Source organism: Heloderma suspectum, chromosome 6 (genome assembly GCF_057233095.1).
Source record: "Heloderma suspectum isolate Gila_16-S chromosome 6, 16-S_ref, whole genome shotgun sequence".
Classification (NCBI taxonomy): Eukaryota; Metazoa; Chordata; class Lepidosauria; order Squamata; family Helodermatidae; genus Heloderma; species Heloderma suspectum.
Window position 1 is genome coordinate 106,276,022 of NC_139463.1, and position 23,202 is coordinate 106,299,223.

Here is a 23,202-nt window from a genome sequence, read left to right on the forward strand (position 1 = left end):
AAGACTGAATTTAACATTTCATTAGAAAACCAGTGTATGTTTTTCTCTCCTTGCAAAACTTGTTGCAAACATTTGATCCCATCAAGCAGTCTGTCCTTTTGCAGAAGGGTGGTAGGGAGAGGGGATTGTGTGTGGGGTGAGGTGTGGGGGGGGGGATGCAGCCTTGGCTGTCATGTCAACAGGAGGAGAACAAATGAAAATATGGAAAAAGGTTGTTACAAGCTTTCATGTGCACTCTTGCACAAAACAATTATAGCGAAGCTACTATTATAGCAAAAAACAAAACAATCAATAGATAAAATGTGTGTGTAGGTATGTGGGCAGGGGCGTTGGAGATCCCAATGAGCAAGTTAGGATTAATGTGAAAATAGAGAAGATGGTGCTACATCCAGTAAACAAAGGTGTCTCCAGTAGTTCATCCTTAACACTATCAGCTGTATTCATGGGTGCCCGGGGTGGAAATGGTGGTAGTGTTGAACTTTGGAGAAAACTAGGGGTGTATGAACCCCACTCACTGATCTGCCAGGGGTCATCCGCTCAAGGGGGAGGCGATCCGTTCCTCCCCCCCAGAATCCTCCCCGGCCAGCTCCGCTCCGCGGCAACGAGATGCGATGAGCAGGTGGAGAACGCTTTATGTCTGTTCCAGGCCACAGGCATCTTTAGGATGGTGGAGATGATGAGGACATTGAGCATGGAGATGATGAGGACTTTTCCTGCATTGCATTTCCTGCATTGAGCAGGGGGTTGGACTCGATGGCCTTGTAGGCCCCTTCCTACCCTACTATTTTATGATTCTATGATGTAGGACAAGAGGATGAGCAAAAAGGGTACCAGGATAAAGAATACTGTTACAGTGGCAACTGCCCCTTCATTCTTGAAGGTGTCTATAGTGGCCAGTCTCAAAATAGGTAGAACTTTCAGAAGAAATGGCTAATTGTATCAGGCCCACAGAAGTGAAGGGTAAATTTTGAAACAGATTGCCCCAAAGCCACCAAAATACTGATGGCCCTTGAGATGGCAGCCAACTGGGCACATTCCCTGGGGCTCATGATGCATGACTATTGCAGGGGTTTACATATGGCAATTTAGTGGTCATCTGCCATGACACAAAGAAGGTGACACTCTGTGTTGCCAAAGAGGATGAAGAAATACATCTGCACCCCACAGCCCCCAAAGGATATATTGAGATTCTCTGACAGTAAATGCTGTAGCATCTGATCTAGGGATGTACGAAAGTGACTTACCTTTCACGGATTATGTTGATGGTGGGGGGGAGGCGTTCCATCCCTCCCCCCGGAATCCTGGCCGGGGGGGGAGGCACTCCGTTCCTCCCCTCGGAATCCTCGAACGGCCGGCTGTGCTCCGCGGAGCAGCTGGCCAGGCCCGGCCCGGCCAGGCCAGAGCCGTCCGCAGCCGGATTTCTGCCCGCGGAGGGCTCTGGGTAAAAAAGCAAAACAACAACAACCATGTACCCAAATGGCGGCGGCTATGGCCACCGCCATTTGCGTTCCTTCTTTTTGGCTGTCTTAATCTATGTAAATATTTACGTAGACTATGACAGCGAAAATAAAGGGGAACGCAAATAGCGTAGCAGGCGCTATTTGCGTCCCTTTTACATTCCTCGTTTTAGCCTACATAAATCTTTATGTAAGCTAAAATGGCAAGTCAAAAGAAAATAAATATTTACGTAGAATAAGACGGGAAAAAGAAGGAACGCAAATGGCGGCGGCCGTAGCCACCGCCATTTGCGTACGCATTTTTTTTAACCCACCCAACCACGATAGGCTACGTAAAGATTTACATAGCCTATCACATCTTTTTTTAAAAAAACCTAGCCATAATAGGCTACGTAAATCTTTACGTAGCCTATCACGTCTGTTTTTTTTTTTACACAATTCTGGACTGGAAATGGCGGCGGTGCCGGCAGCCGGTCGGAAGACCAGCCGCCGCCGTTGCCGAAGCCACCGCCAGAGCCACCGCCGGAGCCACCACTGCCCAGAAGATCCGCCCCAGGTGAGTCTCATCCCGGGGGGATCCGCGGGGGGGCGGGGGGGGGTGGCAGGCCATTCCGCCATGGAGTTCGGGGGGCCGAATTCACTGGCATTCAGCCTCACCGAGATCCATGGTGGAATTCTCTGACATCCCTAATTCTCTGACATCCCTGATCTGAGGGATGATGGATGAGGTGTAGCCATTTCCAAGAAGGACATGTTCCAGAAGAAGAAGTACATTGGCATGTGAAGGGTAGGCTTGGCAATGGTGAGGATCACTATCATGCTGTTCCCAGCCAATGTCACCAAGTAGAACAGTAGTACCAGTAAACAGAGAAGGGCCTGAATATTCTGGAAATCAGAGAAGCCTAAAAAGAGTATCTCAGTCAAGCAGGACTGCTTGCCCCTTTTCACTGTATCATCCAGATGGGTTCCTGGAGACATAACAGGGGCTTCAAACAAGGTAAGTCATCGTAAATTCAAGTTAATGCAAGAGTGCTGAGTAGGGATGGACAGATTTCTCTGTTTCTATAACGTTCTCATTGTATTTCAAGCACAAGCTCATTCTGCCCTGTTTCTCCAGTTCCCCTTGGTATTATTTTGCAACCGCTTTCCTCTAATCGATGTTATGTTGCACTCTATTGTGCCGAATGGATACATTTTTCCATGTAAATTCCCCGAATTCACACAGGTGCATTGTACAAATGTATTGCAGAATGTAAAACTGAAAGGAGAATTGCATTCCCAGTCAGGTATTAATCCCAGAGGTGTGAATTAAAGCTAGTAGTCAGCTAGTATTAAATTCCAAACCACACTACTTTCTGCCTCGTCCAACATACTATGATCTGGGTACGTGCTTTCTTTGGTTTTGTTGCCCATTTATAATGTGTATAGGGTATTTCAGGAATTCTGTTGTTTTTGTCATTGTCCCCACAATATAGGAGCACCGCTTGTGGCTGCACACTTTTGATCCTCTCTCTTTCAAACTGAAAACTCCCCTTGCACACATTCCCCTGCAGTTGGTTGATTCTCACAGTACATTCCAAGATGATTTTAGACTAAATCAGGGGAGGGTAAGGTCAGTCCCAAGGGAGAAAACTGCCCTGCTGGGGTTCTCCAGGTGGCCATGCCCCTCCACTGCCCCCATTTCCCCTAATCATCAATCAGTTTCTGGTTTCCTGGATTTCTGCCATCTCAGCCCACTCTGAAATGCCTCTCCTAAGGCTTAGTTACTGGCAGTGAGAACTTGAAGCTACAATATGCTGATATTTTGGTCATTTTGGCCCCACCCCTTTTGGCTTTGGGCCAACCTCCTTTGCTTTTAGCCCCACCCACCCTGGGAATGTGGCCCCTGAGAGCATCTCCAAAATGGAATTGAAGATTTTCCCCACCCTTGGAGCAATAGATTTGTAAAGGAAGGGAGGGAACAGATGGTTTAGCAAGAGGTCACATGGAGAAGGAGTTTGAAAAACAGGTTGTTTCCCTTTCGTTGTGCCAAAGGATCTACAGCTTGCAAGATGCAAAGGTTTTGCAAGACTGTATTGCGAAAGCTCTGAGGAAAGACACAGGGACTCAATTGAGGGTAAAGGCAAGCCTTCCTGATTGGATAAAGTTACTAGAGCATAGGCTGACTTTGGCATATAAAACAGGCCAAACAGAAACTTTTGAAAGGGAACAAGGTTGAGAGGATGGAAGGAGAGAAGATAAAGGACAAAGAAAGAAATCTCCTCGGGACAGCTGAGAACTCTGACAGTAAGATATCACTGGGAAGAAATGAGAGAAAATGGGGACCCATTTTGTCAGGCTAGCTGGATGAATTTAACCTTGTTATTTTCTTACCCTTGCTCTTACGTTTGTGAGTGTTGTAACTATTCCAGCACCCATCTTCTTAATAGAAATACCTTGGAGTAAACTGTTAAAATTTTGTAGTTCTAACTTTGTGATGTCTTTTCTTATTACAATTACAAACACAGAATGCATCATATAATGCAGTATGGAATGTAAAAGCTTAAAACTGCAATCTCAAAATAGAAAGAAGAAAAAAAAACTGTGCCACAATGCAGAGATTTAAAGACTAAAATGTTAACATGCTAAAATGCCTGGGGGAATAAAAAAGGTCTTCACCTGGTGTTGGAAAGAACCAGGTGAGCCTCGCTGGGGAACTCCTTCCACAATGGAGCTGCCACAGCAGAAAAGGCCCTCTTCCTAGTAGCCCCCCACCTCACTTCCCTTGGCAAGGGCTGCCAGAGAAGGAAGCTGATTTGGGGTCAGTGGCAGGCAGCCCCATATATAATGCTGTTTGGTCAATACAGCCATGGAAAATAAAGAATCCTACTGGGTGGCAGTGAAAGGTCATAGGAAGGGAAAAGCAAACCGGAGTGGGGCCTTATGTTTGGCCTGGCCTGGCCTCCCTGCTACACATGGATCTGGGCATAGCTGCTCCCATAAGGCTATGGACTTTGGAATGAATGTGGAACTCCGATGAAGAAGAAATCTGTTCGTGCACATTGGGAGCTTTGTGATTGGAACAGATGGCTTGACTGGCTATTATACCAAGTATTGTCATGTTCTCTTACAGCTGCCATTCATTTCACTTCCTTGAAAGGATGTATGCAAGAACTTCCCAGTGGATTCTGCTCACTGGATCAGATCTGATAGTCTCCCACTCTACCCTCCTTAAGGACACCTAAAATGTGGCGGACTCGACCTTGGGGGAGCTGGGGGTGGTGACGGCCGACAGGAATCTCTGGCGTGGGGCATGGGCTGGTCCATGAAGTCACGAAGAGTCAGAAGTGACTGACCGAATAAAAAAACAACAAAGGTGTGATAGCAGCTGTGGAAGGTGACACAATGGTAGTGATTTCTGTTTTCATTAGTAATATTTTTCATCTTTCTCAAATAACAAAGATTGTCCAGGCGGATTGCAAACAGTTAAAAGGATGAAATGCATTCTTTTGTGCCATTCCATCAGGCTCCGCTGGAGGGAGAAATAGAATACAGGGACTCCATTGATACTGCTTAGGGACCTATTACCACTGTTGGACAGAGTCATACTTTGAGTAGACCCACCGCAATTAGGGGTGGACGAAAGTCACTTACCTGTCGTCGAAGCTTGTTCGCGGTGGGGGGGAGGCGCTTTGCTGCTCCCCCCGTGAAGTTCAGGCCGGGGGGGAGGCTTCCCGCCTCGCCCGGCAAAGTTTTTTTTAAAAAAAAAACACGCCCCAGTGATAGGATACGTGACGATTAACGTAGCCTATCATGGCTAGATCTGCAAAGTCAGCCGTGATAGGCTACGTGAATCGTCATGTAGCCTATCACAGGTGACTTAAAAAAAAAAAAAGCGCGTACGCTAATGGCGGCCCCCATAGGGAGCCGCCATTCGTGTTCCTTATTTGGTTGCTGTAGTCTACGTAAATCTTTACGTAGACTACGGCGAAAATAAGGGCAACGCAAATAGCGTTGCCCTTATTTTCTCCGTAGTCTACGTAAATCTTTACGTAGACTACAGCGACCAAATAAGGAACGGGAATGGCGGCTCCCTATGGGGGCCTGTACGCGCTTTTTTTTTTTTTTAAGTCACCCGTGATAGGCTACGTGTCGATTTACGTAGCCTATCACGGCTGACTTTGCAAATCTAGCCGTGATAGGCTACGTTAATCGTCATGTAGCCTATCACAGGGGTGTTTTTTCTTTTTTCTTTTATTGGAATGGCGGCAGCGGCAGCCGGTCAAAAGACCGGCTGCTGCTCCCGCCCCGCACGAACACCCGATGAACCGCCGGCCGGACTCGCCGCCGGGAGGGACATTCGCCAAAGGTAAGTCCCGTCCCGGGGGCGGTGCGGGGGGCGGGGGGGTGCGGAGAATTTCTCCCCGAAACCTGTTCGGGGGGCCGAACACGTTGGTGCTCGGCCCCCCGAAGTTTCGGGGAGAAATTCTCCGTCATCCCTACAATCAATGTGACTTAATGCTGTCATGACTAACTCCAGTCCCATTCCTCGAAATGGGTGCACTCTAAGAATGCTTATGTCTGCATCCCACCCGATGGCTAATCTCCAACTCTTACCCAGTAAAAGGCAGCCCCTCAGGCTGAGGCAGAGCAGAGGAAAGGGGAGCAGATGGATTCCCTTGGCCATGCCGACAGACCCACTCCCTTGGGCTCCCCTTGTCTCTGAACTTTTTCTGTCACAGCTGATCATGATAGAAAAGCTGTAGCTGTCATGAATCATGCGTGGGGTTGCTGTTTTTCCTCCTTCCTCCACATCCTTTTCACCTTTTGTGTCCTTTATTGGTTGCTGAGCCTGAGAGAAGGAAGTGTCTTGTTTATTTGAAGGATTTGTGACCTGTCCTGCGAGCCTTATTGGCTGGAGAGAAGAATGAAAATGCTCTCAATCAATAGGTAAATGCATAAATATAATGCCTGGGATCTCAGATGGCATGACAGGGGAGATCTGGGAGTACCCTTGCTAGTCAAAGTCGAGAGTACTGGGATAGAGGGCTCAATGGCCTGAATTCATAGAATGTACCTAACCAGGATAGAGATGCTGATTTGGCATCCACCATCCAGTTGCTTCCCACTGGTCCTATGCCAATCCTCATGTATTCAGAAAGTGAGACCTATTCTCCAAGAGGCTGCTTTACCCCAATGTACTTCTCTATGAAGCTGTACTTTTTCCAGAAGGTCTAGAGTGGGATCTCAGAGACCTGAGGACTTTGCGAAAACAGATGATCTGCCCTAGAATTATTGATATTGCTGTAATCAGGAGTGCTATTTTCAGAAGCCCCAAGGGGTATCGCAGGCCCTGTGCAAAGAATATACAAAAAAGCAAAACAAAACTTCTGAAGCATGAAATTCTATGCTGAGTCTATATAGACTCCTGTCAAACACATTGTCCACTCCAGTCTGGAAGCCTATTCTGAGGCAGGCACAGCTGTGTCAATCCATGTTTTTTCTGTATCTTCTGCCAGAACTGATACTCTGGATGGTGGCCTCTACTGATCATGAGGGGACTTGTTTGTTCTTGATTCTAGATTTGTCATCATTCCATCTGATTTTGCTTCTGCTCTTGTTGAACTGTGCTTCCAGCAAGAGTTTGAACTCCTCCAGATTCAGATGGGGGACAACAGTTCAGCCTCATGCATATACTCCTTCTGATGAGGTTATAATTGGTGAATTTGTATCCTTTCGCATCCCCTATTTCACTGGGCTGGAGTTTATGGAACACCCAGACTCCTCTGCAGTAAGAGCTGGGTAAGTAGTTCCTCTGATGAAGTAGGTCCCCCACCTCCTGCCCACTCCTCCTTTCACAAGATCACCAATCATTTGGTGGTTTCCAATCATTCGTGCAATATTTTCCCAATTCTAAAAGGTTAAGTTGCTTCTCCTAATACTTAGTAACTGACACGAAGAGCTTGAAGCTAAAACATGCTGGTATTTCAGGTGTTTCAACCAAGCCCCTCTTTCCTCTGTCCTTGCCCACCACTGGAATGCAGCCCCCAAGAGCGTCTCTGAAATGCAGTTGGGCCCTCATGCTGAAAGAGGTTCAGAACCACTGATATGGAAACATCAACTCCTCAGAACATCCCCCAAACCACACAAATGAGCAAGACTATCTGGATGGAGGCAATTCCAACATGACTTCCTTGTTTTCATCTTGTGTAGTGTGTGCTGTCTACAAACAGTGCACATGTCACAGTGGGGCTGGAGAGGGAGAGACGGGCAGGAAGGTGTTGGGATAGAGACAGCTGTTTGGGAGTGAGAGTGAATGGAGAGATTGTGATGTGCACAAGATAGAAGCCCTATTCAGGCATTCACCAGTGTGGTTCAAATCAAGTTGTACATTTCCAAAGTCTTCTGCTTGTGGAGCATGCCTGTCTGAGTGGGGAGAGCCCCTTGTATCCATGAAAGTTCCACACGCAATGGAGAACACTGGTTTTAAAGTGTTTACAATTGCAAGGAGAGCCTCCATCATTATAGCAATCTCTCCTTTTCAGACCATGGCTCTCCATTAGTAGAGGGTGACAAACAAGAGAACAGGGGATAGGGATAGGGATGGGGATAGAGGGCTCCATCTTCTCAAACATTTAGTTTAACCACATAGGAGACTTCCTGAATAGGATGAGAGGATGGGGAGAAGATGGGGTCAGAGAGAAGGATTGTTCCAAGGGGAAGAAGATGCAAGAATGGTTGCAATGAAATCCACTCATGTATAGACTTTTATTTCTTTATGTCCTCTGTTTAATCTGCAAAGTGAGGAGGAAAATCATATCGTCGCAATAACCCAGTAAGGTCGGTTAGGAAGAGGTAGTGCCTTATGTAAGAATATATAGAAGGCACACTCTTCATCCTTTTCAGAAGTACATCCCACTTTGTTCAACAGGGTATATGCCTCAGTTAATCAGAACAGATTTTCACCTTGAGTTAGCTTCAGAGGTGAACAGGGATTTGGGTTGGTGTTTTCCACATCCTGGTCCAACACTTGAGCCACTGCACATCATTTTTGTGCTACTTGCATTCTTCTAATCATGTTGTCTTATGACACAGTCCTCATATCCTTACCTTGAGCAATATTTATGTATAGTATGTGTGGCAACATCCAACTTACATGGACAGGAAAACCACAATACAAGCTGTAAGGCAGTTGGAACTCTGATGTCAAGATTTGAGATGGTATCACAATCTCATTGCAGTGCAATGCCTAAAAACTACCAGCATGTCCTGGCCTTTGTGTTTGCCATTCATGAGATCAACAAGGATGCTGACTCATTACTCAACAGCACGCTGAGATCCAGGATTTATGAGAATGCATTTAATTCAAGGCAAGCCTGTGCAAACGCTTTGTATCTTCTCTTTACGGATCATGGGGACCCCATCAATTACAAGTGTGGCAGGGAAGAGAAATTAATGGCTGTTATAGGTGGTCTCACCTCCCCAAACTCCATCCAGATGACCAATGTCTTTAATACCTACAGGATACCACAGGTATGTGTTTAAAACCACATAGAGGCAACCACGATGAGAGTGGCTCCAGCTACCTGTGTCCAACATTGGAAGTGTGGAGGGCAAAGGTCTCTGCTCAGCCCCCCGAGCACTGCATTCCCTGCACTACCATTCTGGTACCTATGGCAATTCCTGCAAGCAAGAATGCCAGCTCTTAGAGCGTTATGCTGTGTAGGTAGGCAATCAAGGGCTAGTAGTCTTGGTTGCCACATGCTACCTCCAGTATCAGAGGTAGGATGCACACCAGTTGCTGGGGAACATGGGGGTGAGTGTGCTGTTGCACTGATGTCCTGCTTGTGGGTTTCCCGTGGGCAGCTGGCTGACCAGTGTGTGAGCAGAATGGTCAACTAGATGGACCTTGTTCTGATCCATCATGACACTTCTCACTTCATATACTCATCAGTAAGGATACTCTGATGCAAGTTGTTTTAGGACAATAGCTGAAGCATCAAATCTGTGAATGGTGCATATCAGAAACCTTGAGAAAACTAGGGATGGCAGAGAATTCCGCCACAGATTTCAGTGAGGCCGAATGTGCTGGCATTCGGCCCCCCAAAACCTGTGGCGGAACAGCCTGCCCCCTGCCCCCCCGCAGATTCCCCCCGGGATGAGACTTACCTGGGGAGGATGTTCGGGATGGCTGTGGTTCCAGCGGCGGCTTTGGCGGCGGCCGCTGGTCTTTAAATATTTACGTAGGCTAAAACGGCGAATAGAAAAGAATGCTAATAGCACCCACCATGCTATTTGTGTTCCCCTTTTTTTGCCATAATAGTCTACGTAAATATTTACGTAGACTAAAATGGCGAAAAATAAGGAACGCAAATGGCGGCCACCGTAGCTGCCACCATTTGCGTACGCTGTTGTTTTTTACCCAGCTGTGACAGGCTACGTAAAGACTGATGTAGCCTATCATGGCTCCCATTTGCGTCCGCACCAGCCAGTCCATGGCCGGAAATTCGGCTGTGGACGGCCTAGCTGGCTGCTCTGCAGAGGCGCCACGGAGCAGAGCCGGCCATCGAGAATTCCGGGGGGGGAGGACCGGATCACCTCCCCCCCGTTAAGGATTCCTGGGGGAGGGACAGAGTGCCTCCCCCCCACGAACACAATCTGCGAAAAGGTAAGTGACTTTCGTACATCCCTAGCAGAAAACCAGTTTCTTCCACATCCTATTAAGTACTGTAAAAGGTAAAGGTAAAGGTGTCCCCAACCAGTCGTGTCCGACTCTAGGGTGTGGTGCTCATCTCCATTTCTAAGCCGAAGTGCCAGCACTGTCCGAAGATGCTTTTGTGGTCATGTGGCTGGCATGACTGAACACCGAGGTGCACGGAATGATGCTACCTTTCCCGCCGAAGCAATACGTATTTATCTACTTGCAATTTCTTGCTTTCGAACTGCTAGGTTGGCAGAAGCTGGGACTGAAAATGGGAGCTCACTCCGTCACGCAGCGCTCGGGTCTCGAACTGCTGTCCTGCTGACCTGCTGACCTTCCGGTCTGCAATTCAGCGTCTCAACCACTAAGCCACCACGGCCCCCATTAAGTATTGTACTGTAACATGAATATTGACAGACATTTGGATAGAGTTAGTTTATATCTGAGAAGAAACGGATGGGTTTCTCAGATTTTAAAGAAAAATGGTATCTTTCCCATTAGCTCAACTTTGGCTCATTTGATCCAATATTGAGGGGCAAAACCCAGTTCCCTTCTTTCTACCAGATGGTCCCAAAGGAGGATCTTCAATATGTTGGGGTTGTTCATCTACTCAAACATTTTGGATGGAACTGGATCGGCCTCCTTGTTTCTGATGATGAAAGTGGTGAAACCTTCCTGCAAAACATGAGTCCGAGGCTCTTGCAGAATAATATCTGCATTCCTGGGACACAGCGGATCCCAGTACTGTCAGCATATGTACCCATTAAAATACTTTGGGGAAAAATGCGCCCAATTCATTCTTTTCTCTCACTAAATGAAATCAATGTGACACTTGTCTATGGAGACAGCCAGTCTCTGGAGGGTTTACAAATACTGTTGTACTGGAATGAATTTAGTTGGAAGAAACCCATGCAAAAAGTGTGGATCACCACAGCTGAATGGGATTACACTGCTGCACGGGGTGTGGACAAATTCTCCACCAAAACCTTCAACGGCACCTTGTCATTCAGTCTCCATACAAACATGGTGCCAGGATTTCAGGACTTTCTGGAGAGCATAAATCCACATCAGTCAAATATTTATTGCATTCAGGAGTTCTGGTTTGGTGCATTTCGGTGTTCATTCCCACAATATGGACTTCATAGCCAAAAGAAGGAAAACTGTTCTGGGGAGGAGAAGCTGGGGAGCCTTCCTGGATCCTCCTTTGAAAAGGAAATGTCTGGCCAGAGCTATGGTGCCTACAATGCCGTCTATGCTGTCACACATGCTCTCCATGCAATGGATGTTTCAAGAGCCAAACAGAAATCCAGAGGAGGTGTTGACAAATGGAACTTCCAGGATGTTCGGCCATGGCAGGTAATCGCAGCCACTCCTAAATGATAGAATATCATAAGATATGATAGAATCATTACAAAGGAAAACTGGAAGACAATAGGACAAATTAGGGCTGTGCATCGCCCTCCCACTTTGCTTCGGATGCTGCTTTGGACCTTGAGAAGCAGCCCCGCTTCACTTCAGACTGATTCAGACACAATGCACTTTGCTTCTAAGTTCAATCCGCAGCAAGAGTTGAATATCTGAATCATTCGGTTTTGACATTTTCCCATTGACTTGCATTGGAAAACAGAAACAGTTCTTTTCAGTTGTCATGATGAATACATGACTTTGGGGGACCTCTCAGCCCCTTGGGAGGGGATTCCACCTGCCCAATTTTAGACAGTGTGGCCCAGGAGTTGTTGTGCTAGGTACAGGCAAAATGTGCTGTTCTCAGGAACTCAAACTAGACTCGGAAGGGATAATCAGAGAAGTTAGGTGTTCAAGTGGTGATTAGGAAGAGGTTACTGTCCCTAATTTAGGTATCTTTGAAGTGCAAAATAACCCCTTTTCCCTAGCACTACTTTCCTATTCGCAATCACCATCGATGATCTCAGGCTCTCTGACACACAGCAAATACAGAACTACCTACAAGCAAAGAAAAGGAGACACACACACTCACACACAAACACACATATGGGAAAAGATATATTTTCAAACATGGGAAGGGAAAGAATAGAGGAATTGAGAAGGAGGAGGGGAAGAGCCAAGAACAAGGAAAGGAAAGTAATTTTAATTATTTGTATGTTTTTTAAAAGGGTCTAGCTGGAAAACTACAAAGCAAGAGTTGACTTGTGAACAGCAGGGGTAGGGGGGAGTCAGCCAAAGGATGAGAGAAGGCTAGGCAACACTGCTTTTTAAATATTCCTTTAAACAATACAGAAGTCAGACATAGAAAACTAGTAAGATGTTTGAATAATTCAGCAGGGTGTTGATGGGGGACCCAAAGAGCAAGGCAAGGAAAGGAGGAAAGAGTACTACTAAATTACCAAATGTTTTTGCTTTTTAAATAAATAACCTAGAAAAGTAAAGAAAGGAATACTTGAATTGAGAAGGGCTGGGTGAGAAAGAGTCTAGCACACACACACACACACCACAAATCTGAACAAATAATTTCAGAGCTCTCTCTAACTACCACCAGATCTCTCTCTTGTAATGAACAAATGCAGGCATTTTTCTCCAACGTATCCAGCATTCCCTGCCCCTCCTCCACCACTGTCACTAATTGGAGACTGCTGGGTTATGTTCAGCCCTAATTTGGCAACTAGAGTTGCCATTCACCAAAGCTCCCTCCCTCCTCTCCTCTCCTCTCCTCTCCCCTTCCCCCCTCCCTCCCCCTCATCTCTCCCTCCCGGATCTTTCTCAAGCTGATACATTTTGGAGATGGGGCTTCAAAAGGCATCAGAATAGCTCTGAATCTACAAGGCAGACCGAGATGTTTCGTTGGTGACCCGCTTCACTTCAGAGCACCTTGGTGCTGGTCTGATTTGCTTTGCATCACACTGAGGCACACCCGAAGTGCCTCGATTCACTTTGGGATTTGGATTCAGCACCAAAGCGATGCACAGCTTTGTCCTAAATGTTATCAAACACAGATGAGAGAAAAGCCCATTAAGAGACCCAATATCAAGAGCCCAACCAAAAATGAAGATCTCAGTCTTTTCCTCGATCACCGAGAGAGGGCAAACCAGAGGTGAGGTGTTGATCATTTTAGTTGCCCGTGAAACTATACATCATCCAAGAATAATGATGTAAAGCAGCTAGGCAATGATTCCATTGAAACATGAACTATCCTGCTATTTTCTGGCATGACAGCAAGATGAAACTGATGCTCATCACAACAATATTTACATCTCAGTTGATAAGAGTGCTGCTGGGGCAAACCAACATTCCCAAACACTGTAGGCTTTCACTCTACTCCCCAGTGAGATGACTGTGATGGCTCCTGGGTTGAGGGGGAAACCCTTTGCACATGTTCAGATGCAGAAGCCCTCATTTCTTTATTATTGCTTTCTATGTTCTGAGGCTGAGTGCTGGCATGGAAAAATCGGTACTGGAGCTTTTCCTTGGTGACCCTGCTCCTGTCACTGGAGGATCTATAGCTCAGGAATATACCACATTGGTGAAGTCCTGGAAACACTTCACCACAGTAATATTTATTTCATTGGTCATCTTCCATCTCATTTTCTATGGGGCATTTTTGAACATGTGGAAGATGCTCCTGGAAATTCATGTTTGGTTGTACTGATACTTTGGAAAAGAGATATTCTAGATGAAGGGCTGCTACCACTGCCAATTACAGACACTGTCAAACTATTCCATGTTTCCCTCTTTAACAGAGGGTTAGAAATAGGTTGAGAAAAGCTGTGGGAAGACAAGGGAGGGTTACAAATGGAAGGCAACTTTGTCTGCACCTCCTGTAGCATTCTGTGAATGAGGCAGTATGATTGAATGATAAAAATGTCCTCAGTAAGCACCCCAAATGTCACAACTTGGCAAATTGCAAGGAAATACCATTAACCATTTTGAAGTGACTGACCACCCAGGTACCTGGAAGGAGGACGGGTGGTTGAGAAATTCTTTGAATGAATAAACGAACAATGCATTGTAAACCTTTGTCCCTTCCAATCCAGCTTCACTCTTTTCTGAGAAGAATCCGCTTTAATAACAGTGCTGGGGAAGAAATACGTTTTGATGACAATGGGGACCTGGCAGGGGGATATGATCTCATAAACCTGGTCACCTTCCCCAATGAATCCTTCCAGAGAATCCAAGTTGGGAGGATGGTGCCTGAGGCGAATACACAGAATGGGTTCACTATTAATGGAAGCGCCATTGTGTGGAATCCTAAGTTTAAGCAGGTGGGAATGACTCTTTTTATTTTCACCATCATCATCTTTATCATCAGCATTCTAAAAAGCACATTACAGATACTGCTATCCAGGATGGTTGATAATTAATAGGAATATGGCAGACATGCCCAATTTTTATTCATTACTTATTTCATTGATTAAATACCTGATAACTAAATTTCTCAAGGCATTGTACAAAATATGATAAGACTAAAAATAAAATAATTTCCCAATATAAGCAGTCAATAATATATAAAATGAATAAACTCACCAACACATCATAAAATTTAATATGAACACAGAAAGTGAAATGACTGTCAGAGATAGAAGCACATGGCAGGGACTAAGCGAAGAAAACTCACAGAGAAATCCTATGCTCCTTTGGAGAGTGTACCGAGGACTATTGGATAGGTCGGATCTTCCCTCCCGAGGACAAAGGAGCTCCTGGGTCCTCAGCTGGAGGAATCTGACTTCGGATCCTTCCCCCTTCCTCACTCCTGCCCCACTGTAGTTGCCACCATAGGCACCACAGCATCTGTTCCTCTATGGTCCCAACTGCAGGACTGCCTCCCGTAGTCCTCCTCTGTTCCAGGCTCTTTCTGGAAGCGCTTTGGATAGACATCAGGATGTATGGATTCCCCACCTTCCGTTCTGGTGGGGAATCCACATGGAGGGACATCCATTCCCCCCCCCCCCGTAATCCTCCAGAGCGGCTCCAAGCCGTGAAATTCCATCGAGCCACCCGGCTTGAGGGAGGCTTAGCTGGACCCGTTTGCCTCTGTGTTGATCCCCATTTTACTTTAAAAAATGGCGATCGACAGGATGTGCCTTTTGACTTCCACGCAAAATAGAACCGTGACTCTTGTGTATATGTCTATGTGTCCATAGATTGTTCCAGTCACCCCTTTGTATTCCAGCCAAGCTACGTGGGGGCAGCAGCTCGACAAGAGTCAAGAGTCTTGTCAAGCTGCTGCCCCCGCATAGCTGGTCTGGAATGGGAGGGGGAGACTGGAATGATCTATGGACACATAGACTTATACGCAAGATTCACGGCTGTATTTTCCATATAAGTTGAAGGGCACATCCTGCTGATCGCTATTTTTTAAAGAAAAATGGTGATTGGCGTAGAGACGAATGGCTCCAGTTAAGCCTCAAGCAGTCAATTGCTGCTCCGGCCAGAATCCCCCTGGTACGGAGGTAAGTGGGGCCATTGTGCCATGGATTCTGGACTCATTTGAATCCATGGCAGATTTCTCTGACATCCCTAGATAGACAGAGGGATCTTAAACACACAACTAAAGATGAAAACATTTTAAAAGTCTGGGAGAGCAGAAATATCTATGCCTGCTGCTGAAAAGAGAGCAATGTGGATGCCCCGTGGACTTTCCTTGGGAGAGCATTTTGGAGCTTGGGGACCCCCCCACCCGAAAAAGTACTTTCTCTTGCTACCACTCTCCAAACGTCAGGATAAGGGGGCACTTGGAGAATGGGTTTCTGTCGATGGTCTTAAAGTACAGGTAGAGGTGGAGGTGGAGGTGTCCCATCAGGTAACAAGGGTCATAGAATCATAGAATCATAGAATAGTAGGGTTGGAAGGTGCCTACAAGGCCATCGAGTCCAACCCCCTGCTCAGTGCAGGAATCCAAGTCAGAGCATCCCTGACAGATGGCTGTCCAGCCTCGTCTTGAAGGCCTCCAGTATGGGAGAGCCCACCACCTCCCTAGGGAATTGGTTCCATTGTCGTATTGCTCTAACAGTCAGGAAGTTTTTCCTGATGTTCAGCCGGAATCTAGCTTCCTGTCACTTGAGCCCATGATTCCGTGTCCTGCACTCTGGGATGATCCAGAAGAGATCCTGGCCTTCCTCTCTGTGACAACCTTTCAAGGACTTGACAAGCGCTATTTATTTATTTATTTGTTCATTCATTTATTCATTCATTCATTTATTCATTCATTCATTTATTCATTCATTCATTTATTTCTATACCTCCCAATAGCCAAAGCTCTCTGGGCGGTTCACAAAAATTGAACCTATCATATCCAAAATAGCCCAAAATAGCTATTGCCTTTTCTGCAGCCACATCACATTGTTGACTCATATTCAGCTTGTGATGGACAACAATTCCAAGATCCTCCTTGCTTGTAGTGTTGTTGAGCCAGGTATCTCCCATCCTGTAACTGTGCATTTGGTTTCCTTTTCCTAGGTGCAGAACTTGGCATTGATCCCTATTCAATATCATTCTGATGTTTTCTGCCCAGTGCTCCAGTCTATCCAGATCACTTTGAATTTTGTTTCTGCCTTCCAAAGGATTAGCTATCCTGCCCAATTTTGTGTCATCTGAAAATTTGATCAGTATTCCCTGCACCTCCTCCTCCAAGTCATTAATTCAAATATTGAAGAGCACTGGGCCCAGGACTGAGCCCTGCCGTACCCCACTCATTACCTCTCCCCAGTTGGAGAAGATCCCATTGATAAGCAATCTTTGAGTCTGATTCTGTAGCCAACTGTGGATCCACCGGATCGTTGTTTCATCTAGCCCACATTGAGCTAGTTTGCTCATCAGGAGATCATGGGGCACTTTGTCAAAAGCTTTGCTGAAGTCGAGGTATATGATGTCTACAGCATTCCCATGGTCCACAAGGGAGGTGACTTGATCAAAAAATGAGAGCAGATTCGTCTGGTAGAACTTCTTTTTGACAAATCCATGTTGGCTTCAAGTAATCACTGCATTGTTTTCAAGGTGCTTACGGATGGATTGCTTTATCATCTGCTCCAGAATGTTCCCAGGGATTGATGTCAGACTGTAGTTCCCAGGTCCCTCCGTTTTACCCTTTTTGAAGATAGGGACAACATTCGCCCTCCTCCAGTCATCTGGCACTCCCCCATCCTCTATGATTTCTCAAAGAGAATAGACAGCGGTTCTGAGAGTTCTTCTGTCAGTTCCTTTATTACTTGAGGATGCAGTTCATCTGGCCCTGGAGATTTGAACTCATTCAAAGTACTTAGGTGTTCCTTGACCGTATGCCTATCGATCTCAAGCTGCAATCCTGCCCCTTCAGCCTGTACTTCACCTTTGCCAGGGGGGTCATAGACCCTTTTTTGGGAGAAGACTGAGCCAAAGTAGGAATTGAGCACCTCTGCCTTTCCTTTCTCATCTGTTATCATTTTACCATCCTTATTTAATAGCTGAACCACCATTTCTTTCCTTTGCCTTTTACTATGCATGTAGCTGAAGAAATCCTTTTTGTTGTTTTTAGCATCCCTCGCTAACCTCAGCTCATTCTCAGCTTCTTTGTTACTTGGCCTTCTTTCCACTTCCTATATGTGTCCTTTTTTGTTTTCAGGTCATCCCTAAGCTTTTTGTGAAGCCACATTGGCGTCTTCTGTTGTCTTCCGCCTTTTCTTCTTGTTGTTTGTAATTGTGCCTTGAGAATTTCCTTTTTTAAAAGCTCCCACCCATCTTGGACTCCTTTTCTCATTAGCGTCACTTGGCATGGGACCTTACTGATCATTGTTCTGAGTTTATGAAAATCAGCTTTCCTAAAATCCAGGGTACGCATTTGACTTCACTCGGCTTTTACTTCCCTTAGAACCAAGAATTCAAGTACAACATGGTCGCTTTCTCCCAGAGCTCCTGTAACTGCTACTTTATCCACTAAGTCATCTCTGTTGGTTAGGATCAAGTCAAGGATAGCCAATCCTCTAGTTCCTTCCTCTCCTTTCTGTAGGAGGTAGTTATCCACCAAAGAAGTCAGGAATTTCCTGGAGGGGCCATGTTTGGCAGAATTTGTCTCCCAACAAATGTCGGGGAAATTGAAGTCCCCCATTACTACTACATCATGCTTCCTTAAAACATTGGCTATTTGCTTTTCAAAAGTTTCATCCTCATCTTCTCCTTGATTGGGTGGCTGGTAGTAGAGTCTGACCACCAGGTTCTTTTTATTCTTTGCTCCATTTATTTTGATCCAGATGCTCTAGATGGGGCCACCAAGCTTATCCTCCTGTATTTCTGTGCAGAGATATGTATTTTTCACATACAGTGCAACCCCACCTCCTTTTCTGTTCCTCCTGTTCTTTTTGAACAAGTTATATCCTTCAATTTCTGTATTCCAGCCATGAGACTCATCCCACCAAGTCTCAGTTATACCTATCAAGTCATAATTTCCCTCCCGTATTAAGAGTTCAACTTCGTTCTGTTTCTTTCCCATACTCTGGGCATTTGTATATAGACATCGAAGACCGTGTGCTTCAGTCTGGCTTTCTTCCTACATGTGTCTGAAGACTATCACTGGGTGCTATCAGAGCTGTTCTCTCCATTGCAGTGCATGCGCCTACATCCACTGTTACCCCCAACATTACATCTCCCTTCCCTGTAGGATACAGTTTAAAGCCCTCCTGATGAAGTTCTTCATGCTGTGGACAAACGCATTCTTCCCAGCCTTTGTGAGGTGCAACTAGGGATGGCGGAGAATTTCTCCACGAATCTTCAGGAGGCCGAGTGCTGATGCATTTGGCCCCCCGAAAGTGTTGAGGAAATTCTCCGCCAGCCCCCCGCCCCACCCGGGACGGGACTTACCTTCGGCGAATGTCCCTCTCGGCGGCGGGTCCCGGCGGCGTTTTGGCGGTGTTTCGGCGGGGGCAGGGGCGGCGGCCGGTCTCCCGACCAGCTGCCACCGCCACCATTACAAAATAAAAAAGTACAGTTAAAAAAACACACACACACACCCGTGATAGGCTACGTGACGATTTACGTAGCCCATCACGGCGAGATTTCCACAGTCAGCTGTGATAGGCTACGTAAATCGTCACGTAGCCTATCACGGGTGACTTTGGGGGGAAAAAAAAAGCACATACGCAAATGGCGGTGCCCCATGGGCGCCACCATTTGCATTCCTTATTTTGGCACGTCTAGTCTATGTAAAGATTTACGTAGACTACAGCGAAAATAAGGGAACACTATTTGCATAGACTAGACATCTTAATCTTTACTAATCTTAATTAGTTTTAATCCAGCTGTACTGCAGCTGGGCTAAGTGCCCTCCAGATGCCTTGAAGAGTCTTCCTAGTATGCTTTCTGTTTTGGAGAAAAAAACTAGACAGGAATAACTGCTTCTTTCGTGATGCATTCCAGAGTGGTAGCATTCAAGCCCTGATAGTTTTTCCATCCCCTCTGCCCCACATTGGCCCTTTGTTCTTCCTACCCCTTCAGCTTGACTGAATTTACAGTTTAAGACCAATATCTGTACTATTAGAGATAATGCTGGCCATGATTTGTCCCATTATTTTTCTCTTTTGTTGTTTTTATTTTAACATTAAGAAAAGGCAGAGTGAAGTTATCGACAAAATACAAAAATTCTACAGAACATCATACCCACTTCTGAAATGATATGAAGATTTTTTAAAAAATGTAATGAAACTATGAATAATGGGATACTGAAGCATGGATACAGAATGTATTAATATTGCCTTGATCCTTTGTCCTTCAGGAATCAATAAAAGTGCCCCACTTTTTAATCTGTTGCATGTATTTATAAGAAATTTAGGCTTGATCAGATTAAATCCCTTAATTTCACCCATTTTAACAATTATGCTAAATACACCTAGGTTATCCATTCTCTGTGCATAGACGGTTCAGAATTTTCCAATCCTTAGCAATGATCAGCTTTGTCGCTGTTAAAAAAGTAGAAAAAAATTGTTCATCCATTTTTGATTAGGGGTGGACGAAAGTCACTTACCTTTTCTCGCAGCTTGTTCGCGGTGGGGGGGAGCGCTTCGCTGCTCCCCCCGCGAAGTTCAGGCCGGGGGGGAGGCTTCCTGCCTTGCCCAGCCGAAATTCAGGCCGGGGGGGAGGCTTCCCGCCTCGCCCGGCCAAAATTCAGGCCGGGGAGGAGGCTTGCCGCCTCGCCCGGCCGCGAACGCGAAAGTTAAAAACAAAAACAAACACCCCCTGATAGGCTACGTGACGATTCACGTAGCCTATCACGGCTAGATCTGCAAAGTCAGCCGTGATAGGCTACGTCAATCATCACGTAGCCTATCACGGGTGACTTAAAAAAAAAAAAAAGCGTGTACGCGAATGGCGGCCCCCATAGGGAGCCGCCATTCGCATTCCTTATTTAGTTGCTGTAGTCTACGTAAATCTTTACGTAGACTACGGCGAAAATAAGGGCAACGCAAATAGTGTTGCCCTTATTTTCGCCGTAGTCTACGTAAACATTTATGTAGACTACAGCCACCAAATAAGGAACGGGAATGGCGGCTCCCTATGGGGGCCGCCATTATCCGTACACACTTTTTTTCTTTTTTTTTTAAGTCACCCGTGATAGGCTACATGATGATTGACGTAGCCTATCACGGCTGACTTTGCAAATCTAGCCGTGATAGGCTACATGAATCGTCACGTAGCCTATCAGGGGACGTGTTTTGTTTTTTTTCTTTTATTGCAATGGCGGCTGCTGCTCCCGCCCCGCTCGAACTCCCGCCGAACCGTCAGCTGGACCCGCCGCCGGGAGGGACATTCAGGGAAGGTAAGTGCCGTCCCGGGGGGGTGCGGGGGGTGGGGGGGTGCAGAGGATTTCTCCCTGAAACTTGTTCGGGGGGCCGAACACGTTGGTGCTTAGCCCCCCGAAGTTTCGGGGAGAAATTCTCCATCATCCCTATTTTTGATACACATGAACAGAAAAGGTCTGAGAATGTTGTTTTCCAGGTTCAGCATAACTCAAATCCAGTTATTCTGTGTCTATCTTTTTTAAAATTATTTGACACAAAAAAAAAATTGAAATTTTTTGACACAGTTATTCTGTGTCTATCTTTATTGAAATATAGCTACTGTTTACTGACTACTGTTCACATGTTCAGCTTGAGATGCACAAAACTGAATATAAATATTGTGGAAAGGCCATAGAACTACAAAAGAGCTCAAGATGAAAATAGTCCAATGGAGTAAACCTGGGTAGATGGTACCCTGTTTGGGGAACGTACAGAAATGTGTTGGCAGAAGAGCTGAAAAAAATAAGAAGTAAATATATTACTTCCCAAAATCACAGCTGGGAGTTGTGGGAAAAATAATAAATTTTGTACAAAAAGTTCTGTTATAGATAAAGGTGTTACATAAGTTGTTTATGAGAAATCTGAGGAATAGGAGATGCAAAACAGGAACTTCATGACAACATATAGACCTCATTGATGTCTCTGTTTGTTTTTTTCAAGCTCAGAAAAGTCATTGGGTAAAACACTTCATCTTTAGAAAGGCAATGCTCCTGAAATGATCCTTTGAAAGATTTTTGAAATGGCTTTAGTTTTCAGTGGTCCTGGAAGTTAGGGATGGTGGAGAATTTCTCCCCAAATCTTCAGGAGGCCAAGCGCCGACAAATTCGGCCCCCCAAAGTTGGTTGGGAAATTCTCCGCCGGCCCCCTGCCCCCCCGGGACGGGACTTACCTTCGGCGAATGTCCCTCGCAGCGGCGGGTCCCGGTGGTGTTTCGGAGGTGTTTCGTTTTGGGCGAGGACAGCAGCCGGTCTCCCGACCGGCTGCCACCTCCACCATTGCAAAAAAAAAAAACTAAAGTAAAAAAACACAAAAAACACCCGTGATAGGCTACGTAACGATTTACGTAGCCTATCACGGCTAGATTTCCAAAGTCAGCAGTGATAGGCTACGTAAATCGTCACGTAGCCTATCATGGGTGACTTTGAAAAAAAAAAGAAGGGTACGCTATTTGCGTTGCCCTTATTTTCACCGTAGTCTACGTAAATCTTTACGTAGACTAGACGTGCCAAAATAAGGAACGCAAATGGTGGCGCCCCATGGGCATCGCCATTTGCGTACGCGTTTTTTTTTTCTATAGTCACCCGTGATACGCTATGTGACGATTTACGTAGCCTATCACGGCTGACTTTGGAAATCTAGCCATGATAGGCTATGTGAATCGTCACGTAGTCTATCACGGGGTGTTTTTTTTTTTTTACTTTTTGTTTCGCGGCCGGGGAGACGGGGCGCTTCTGCCCGGCCTGAATTTCGGCCGGGCGAGGCGGGGCGCCTCCCCCCCCAGCCTGAATTTCGGCTGGGCGAGGCGGGACGCCTCCCCCCCTCGCCTGAACTTCAGGGGGAGAAGCGAAGCGCCTCCCCCCCACCGCGAAGCCAAGCTGCGAAAAGGTAAGTGACTTTCGTACATCCCTACTGGAAGTAGACTTGAAAAAGCATTTGAAAATATGTTTTGCTTGCAGCAACTTTGCATTTTGTATTTTGTATTCTGGCTCTTGTTTCAAATTTGAATCATGTAAATACAGCTTCCGATTTTGAAGGAAAAGATGAAAATACATGCCTAATCTCACAGAACTCTATCTAAAAGTTCTGTGATGGCATTCATTTGTATTCTTGGTGGTACTTTGTGCTGGGGAAATGGCATGGGATATACTACCTGCCTATCCATGATCAAGGGAAAGATAGAAATGCCATATCAAAAATCCCCAGACAAGGACCACATCTGTCCAGCTGTATACCTGTGTTGAAACTGCATGTTATAACAGAGAGTTAAAAGATCACCTTAAAACCAAGAGTGAATATTTGCAAGAGGGTAGAAAGAAGCTGGGGCCATCTGGTGGTTGTTGCTGCCACTGAGATGGCTCTTTGGGTGACTCTAGCCAGGGGCTCTGGGCCCCCATTGTCTTCAGCAAAGAACAAAGAACTGACACAGTTGGGGTTTCCTCCTTCGGAACTGCTCTCTCCCCTTCGTTGAATGCCAGATAATACCTCAGAAGCTTTATTACAGTCAGTTCCAGCAGATCTTTGCTTCCTTGTGGTTACAATTAGGTGCTGCCCAGTTCCACCTGTGTTGAGA

General features: G+C 45.9%; 1 protein-coding gene and 1 pseudogene across 1 annotated transcript; one reads left to right on the top strand and one right to left on the bottom strand.

Moving 5' to 3' along the window:
* Window positions 1-537: 537 nt before the first annotated feature.
* Window positions 538-2,435, bottom strand: LOC146342305 (olfactory receptor 10A4-like; annotated as a pseudogene).
* Window positions 2,436-3,441: 1,006 nt separating this feature from the next.
* LOC146342306 (vomeronasal type-2 receptor 26-like) lies at window positions 3,442-23,200 on the top strand. Its single transcript, XM_084807792.1, has 7 exons — window positions 3,442-3,573; window positions 7,147-7,227; window positions 8,733-8,969; window positions 10,639-11,493; window positions 14,145-14,372; window positions 15,830-15,910; window positions 23,108-23,200. Exons 1-7 carry the CDS (start codon window positions 3,442-3,444, stop codon window positions 23,198-23,200), a joined length of 1,707 nt encoding a protein of 568 aa, XP_084663918.1.
* The last annotated feature ends 2 nt before the right edge of the window (window positions 23,201-23,202 follow it).

Coding starts and splice junctions, on each gene's coding strand:
- LOC146342306 (XM_084807792.1), top strand. CDS start 3,442: ATGGAGAAGGAGTTTGAAAAACAGGTTGTTTCCCTTTCGTTGTGCCAA. Junction 8,970..10,638: donor ATACCTACAGGATACCACAG/GTATGTGTTTAA, acceptor CTTTCCCATTAG/CTCAACTTTGGCTCATTTGA. Junction 11,494..14,144: donor AGGATGTTCGGCCATGGCAG/GTAATCGCAGCC, acceptor CTTCCAATCCAG/CTTCACTCTTTTCTGAGAAG.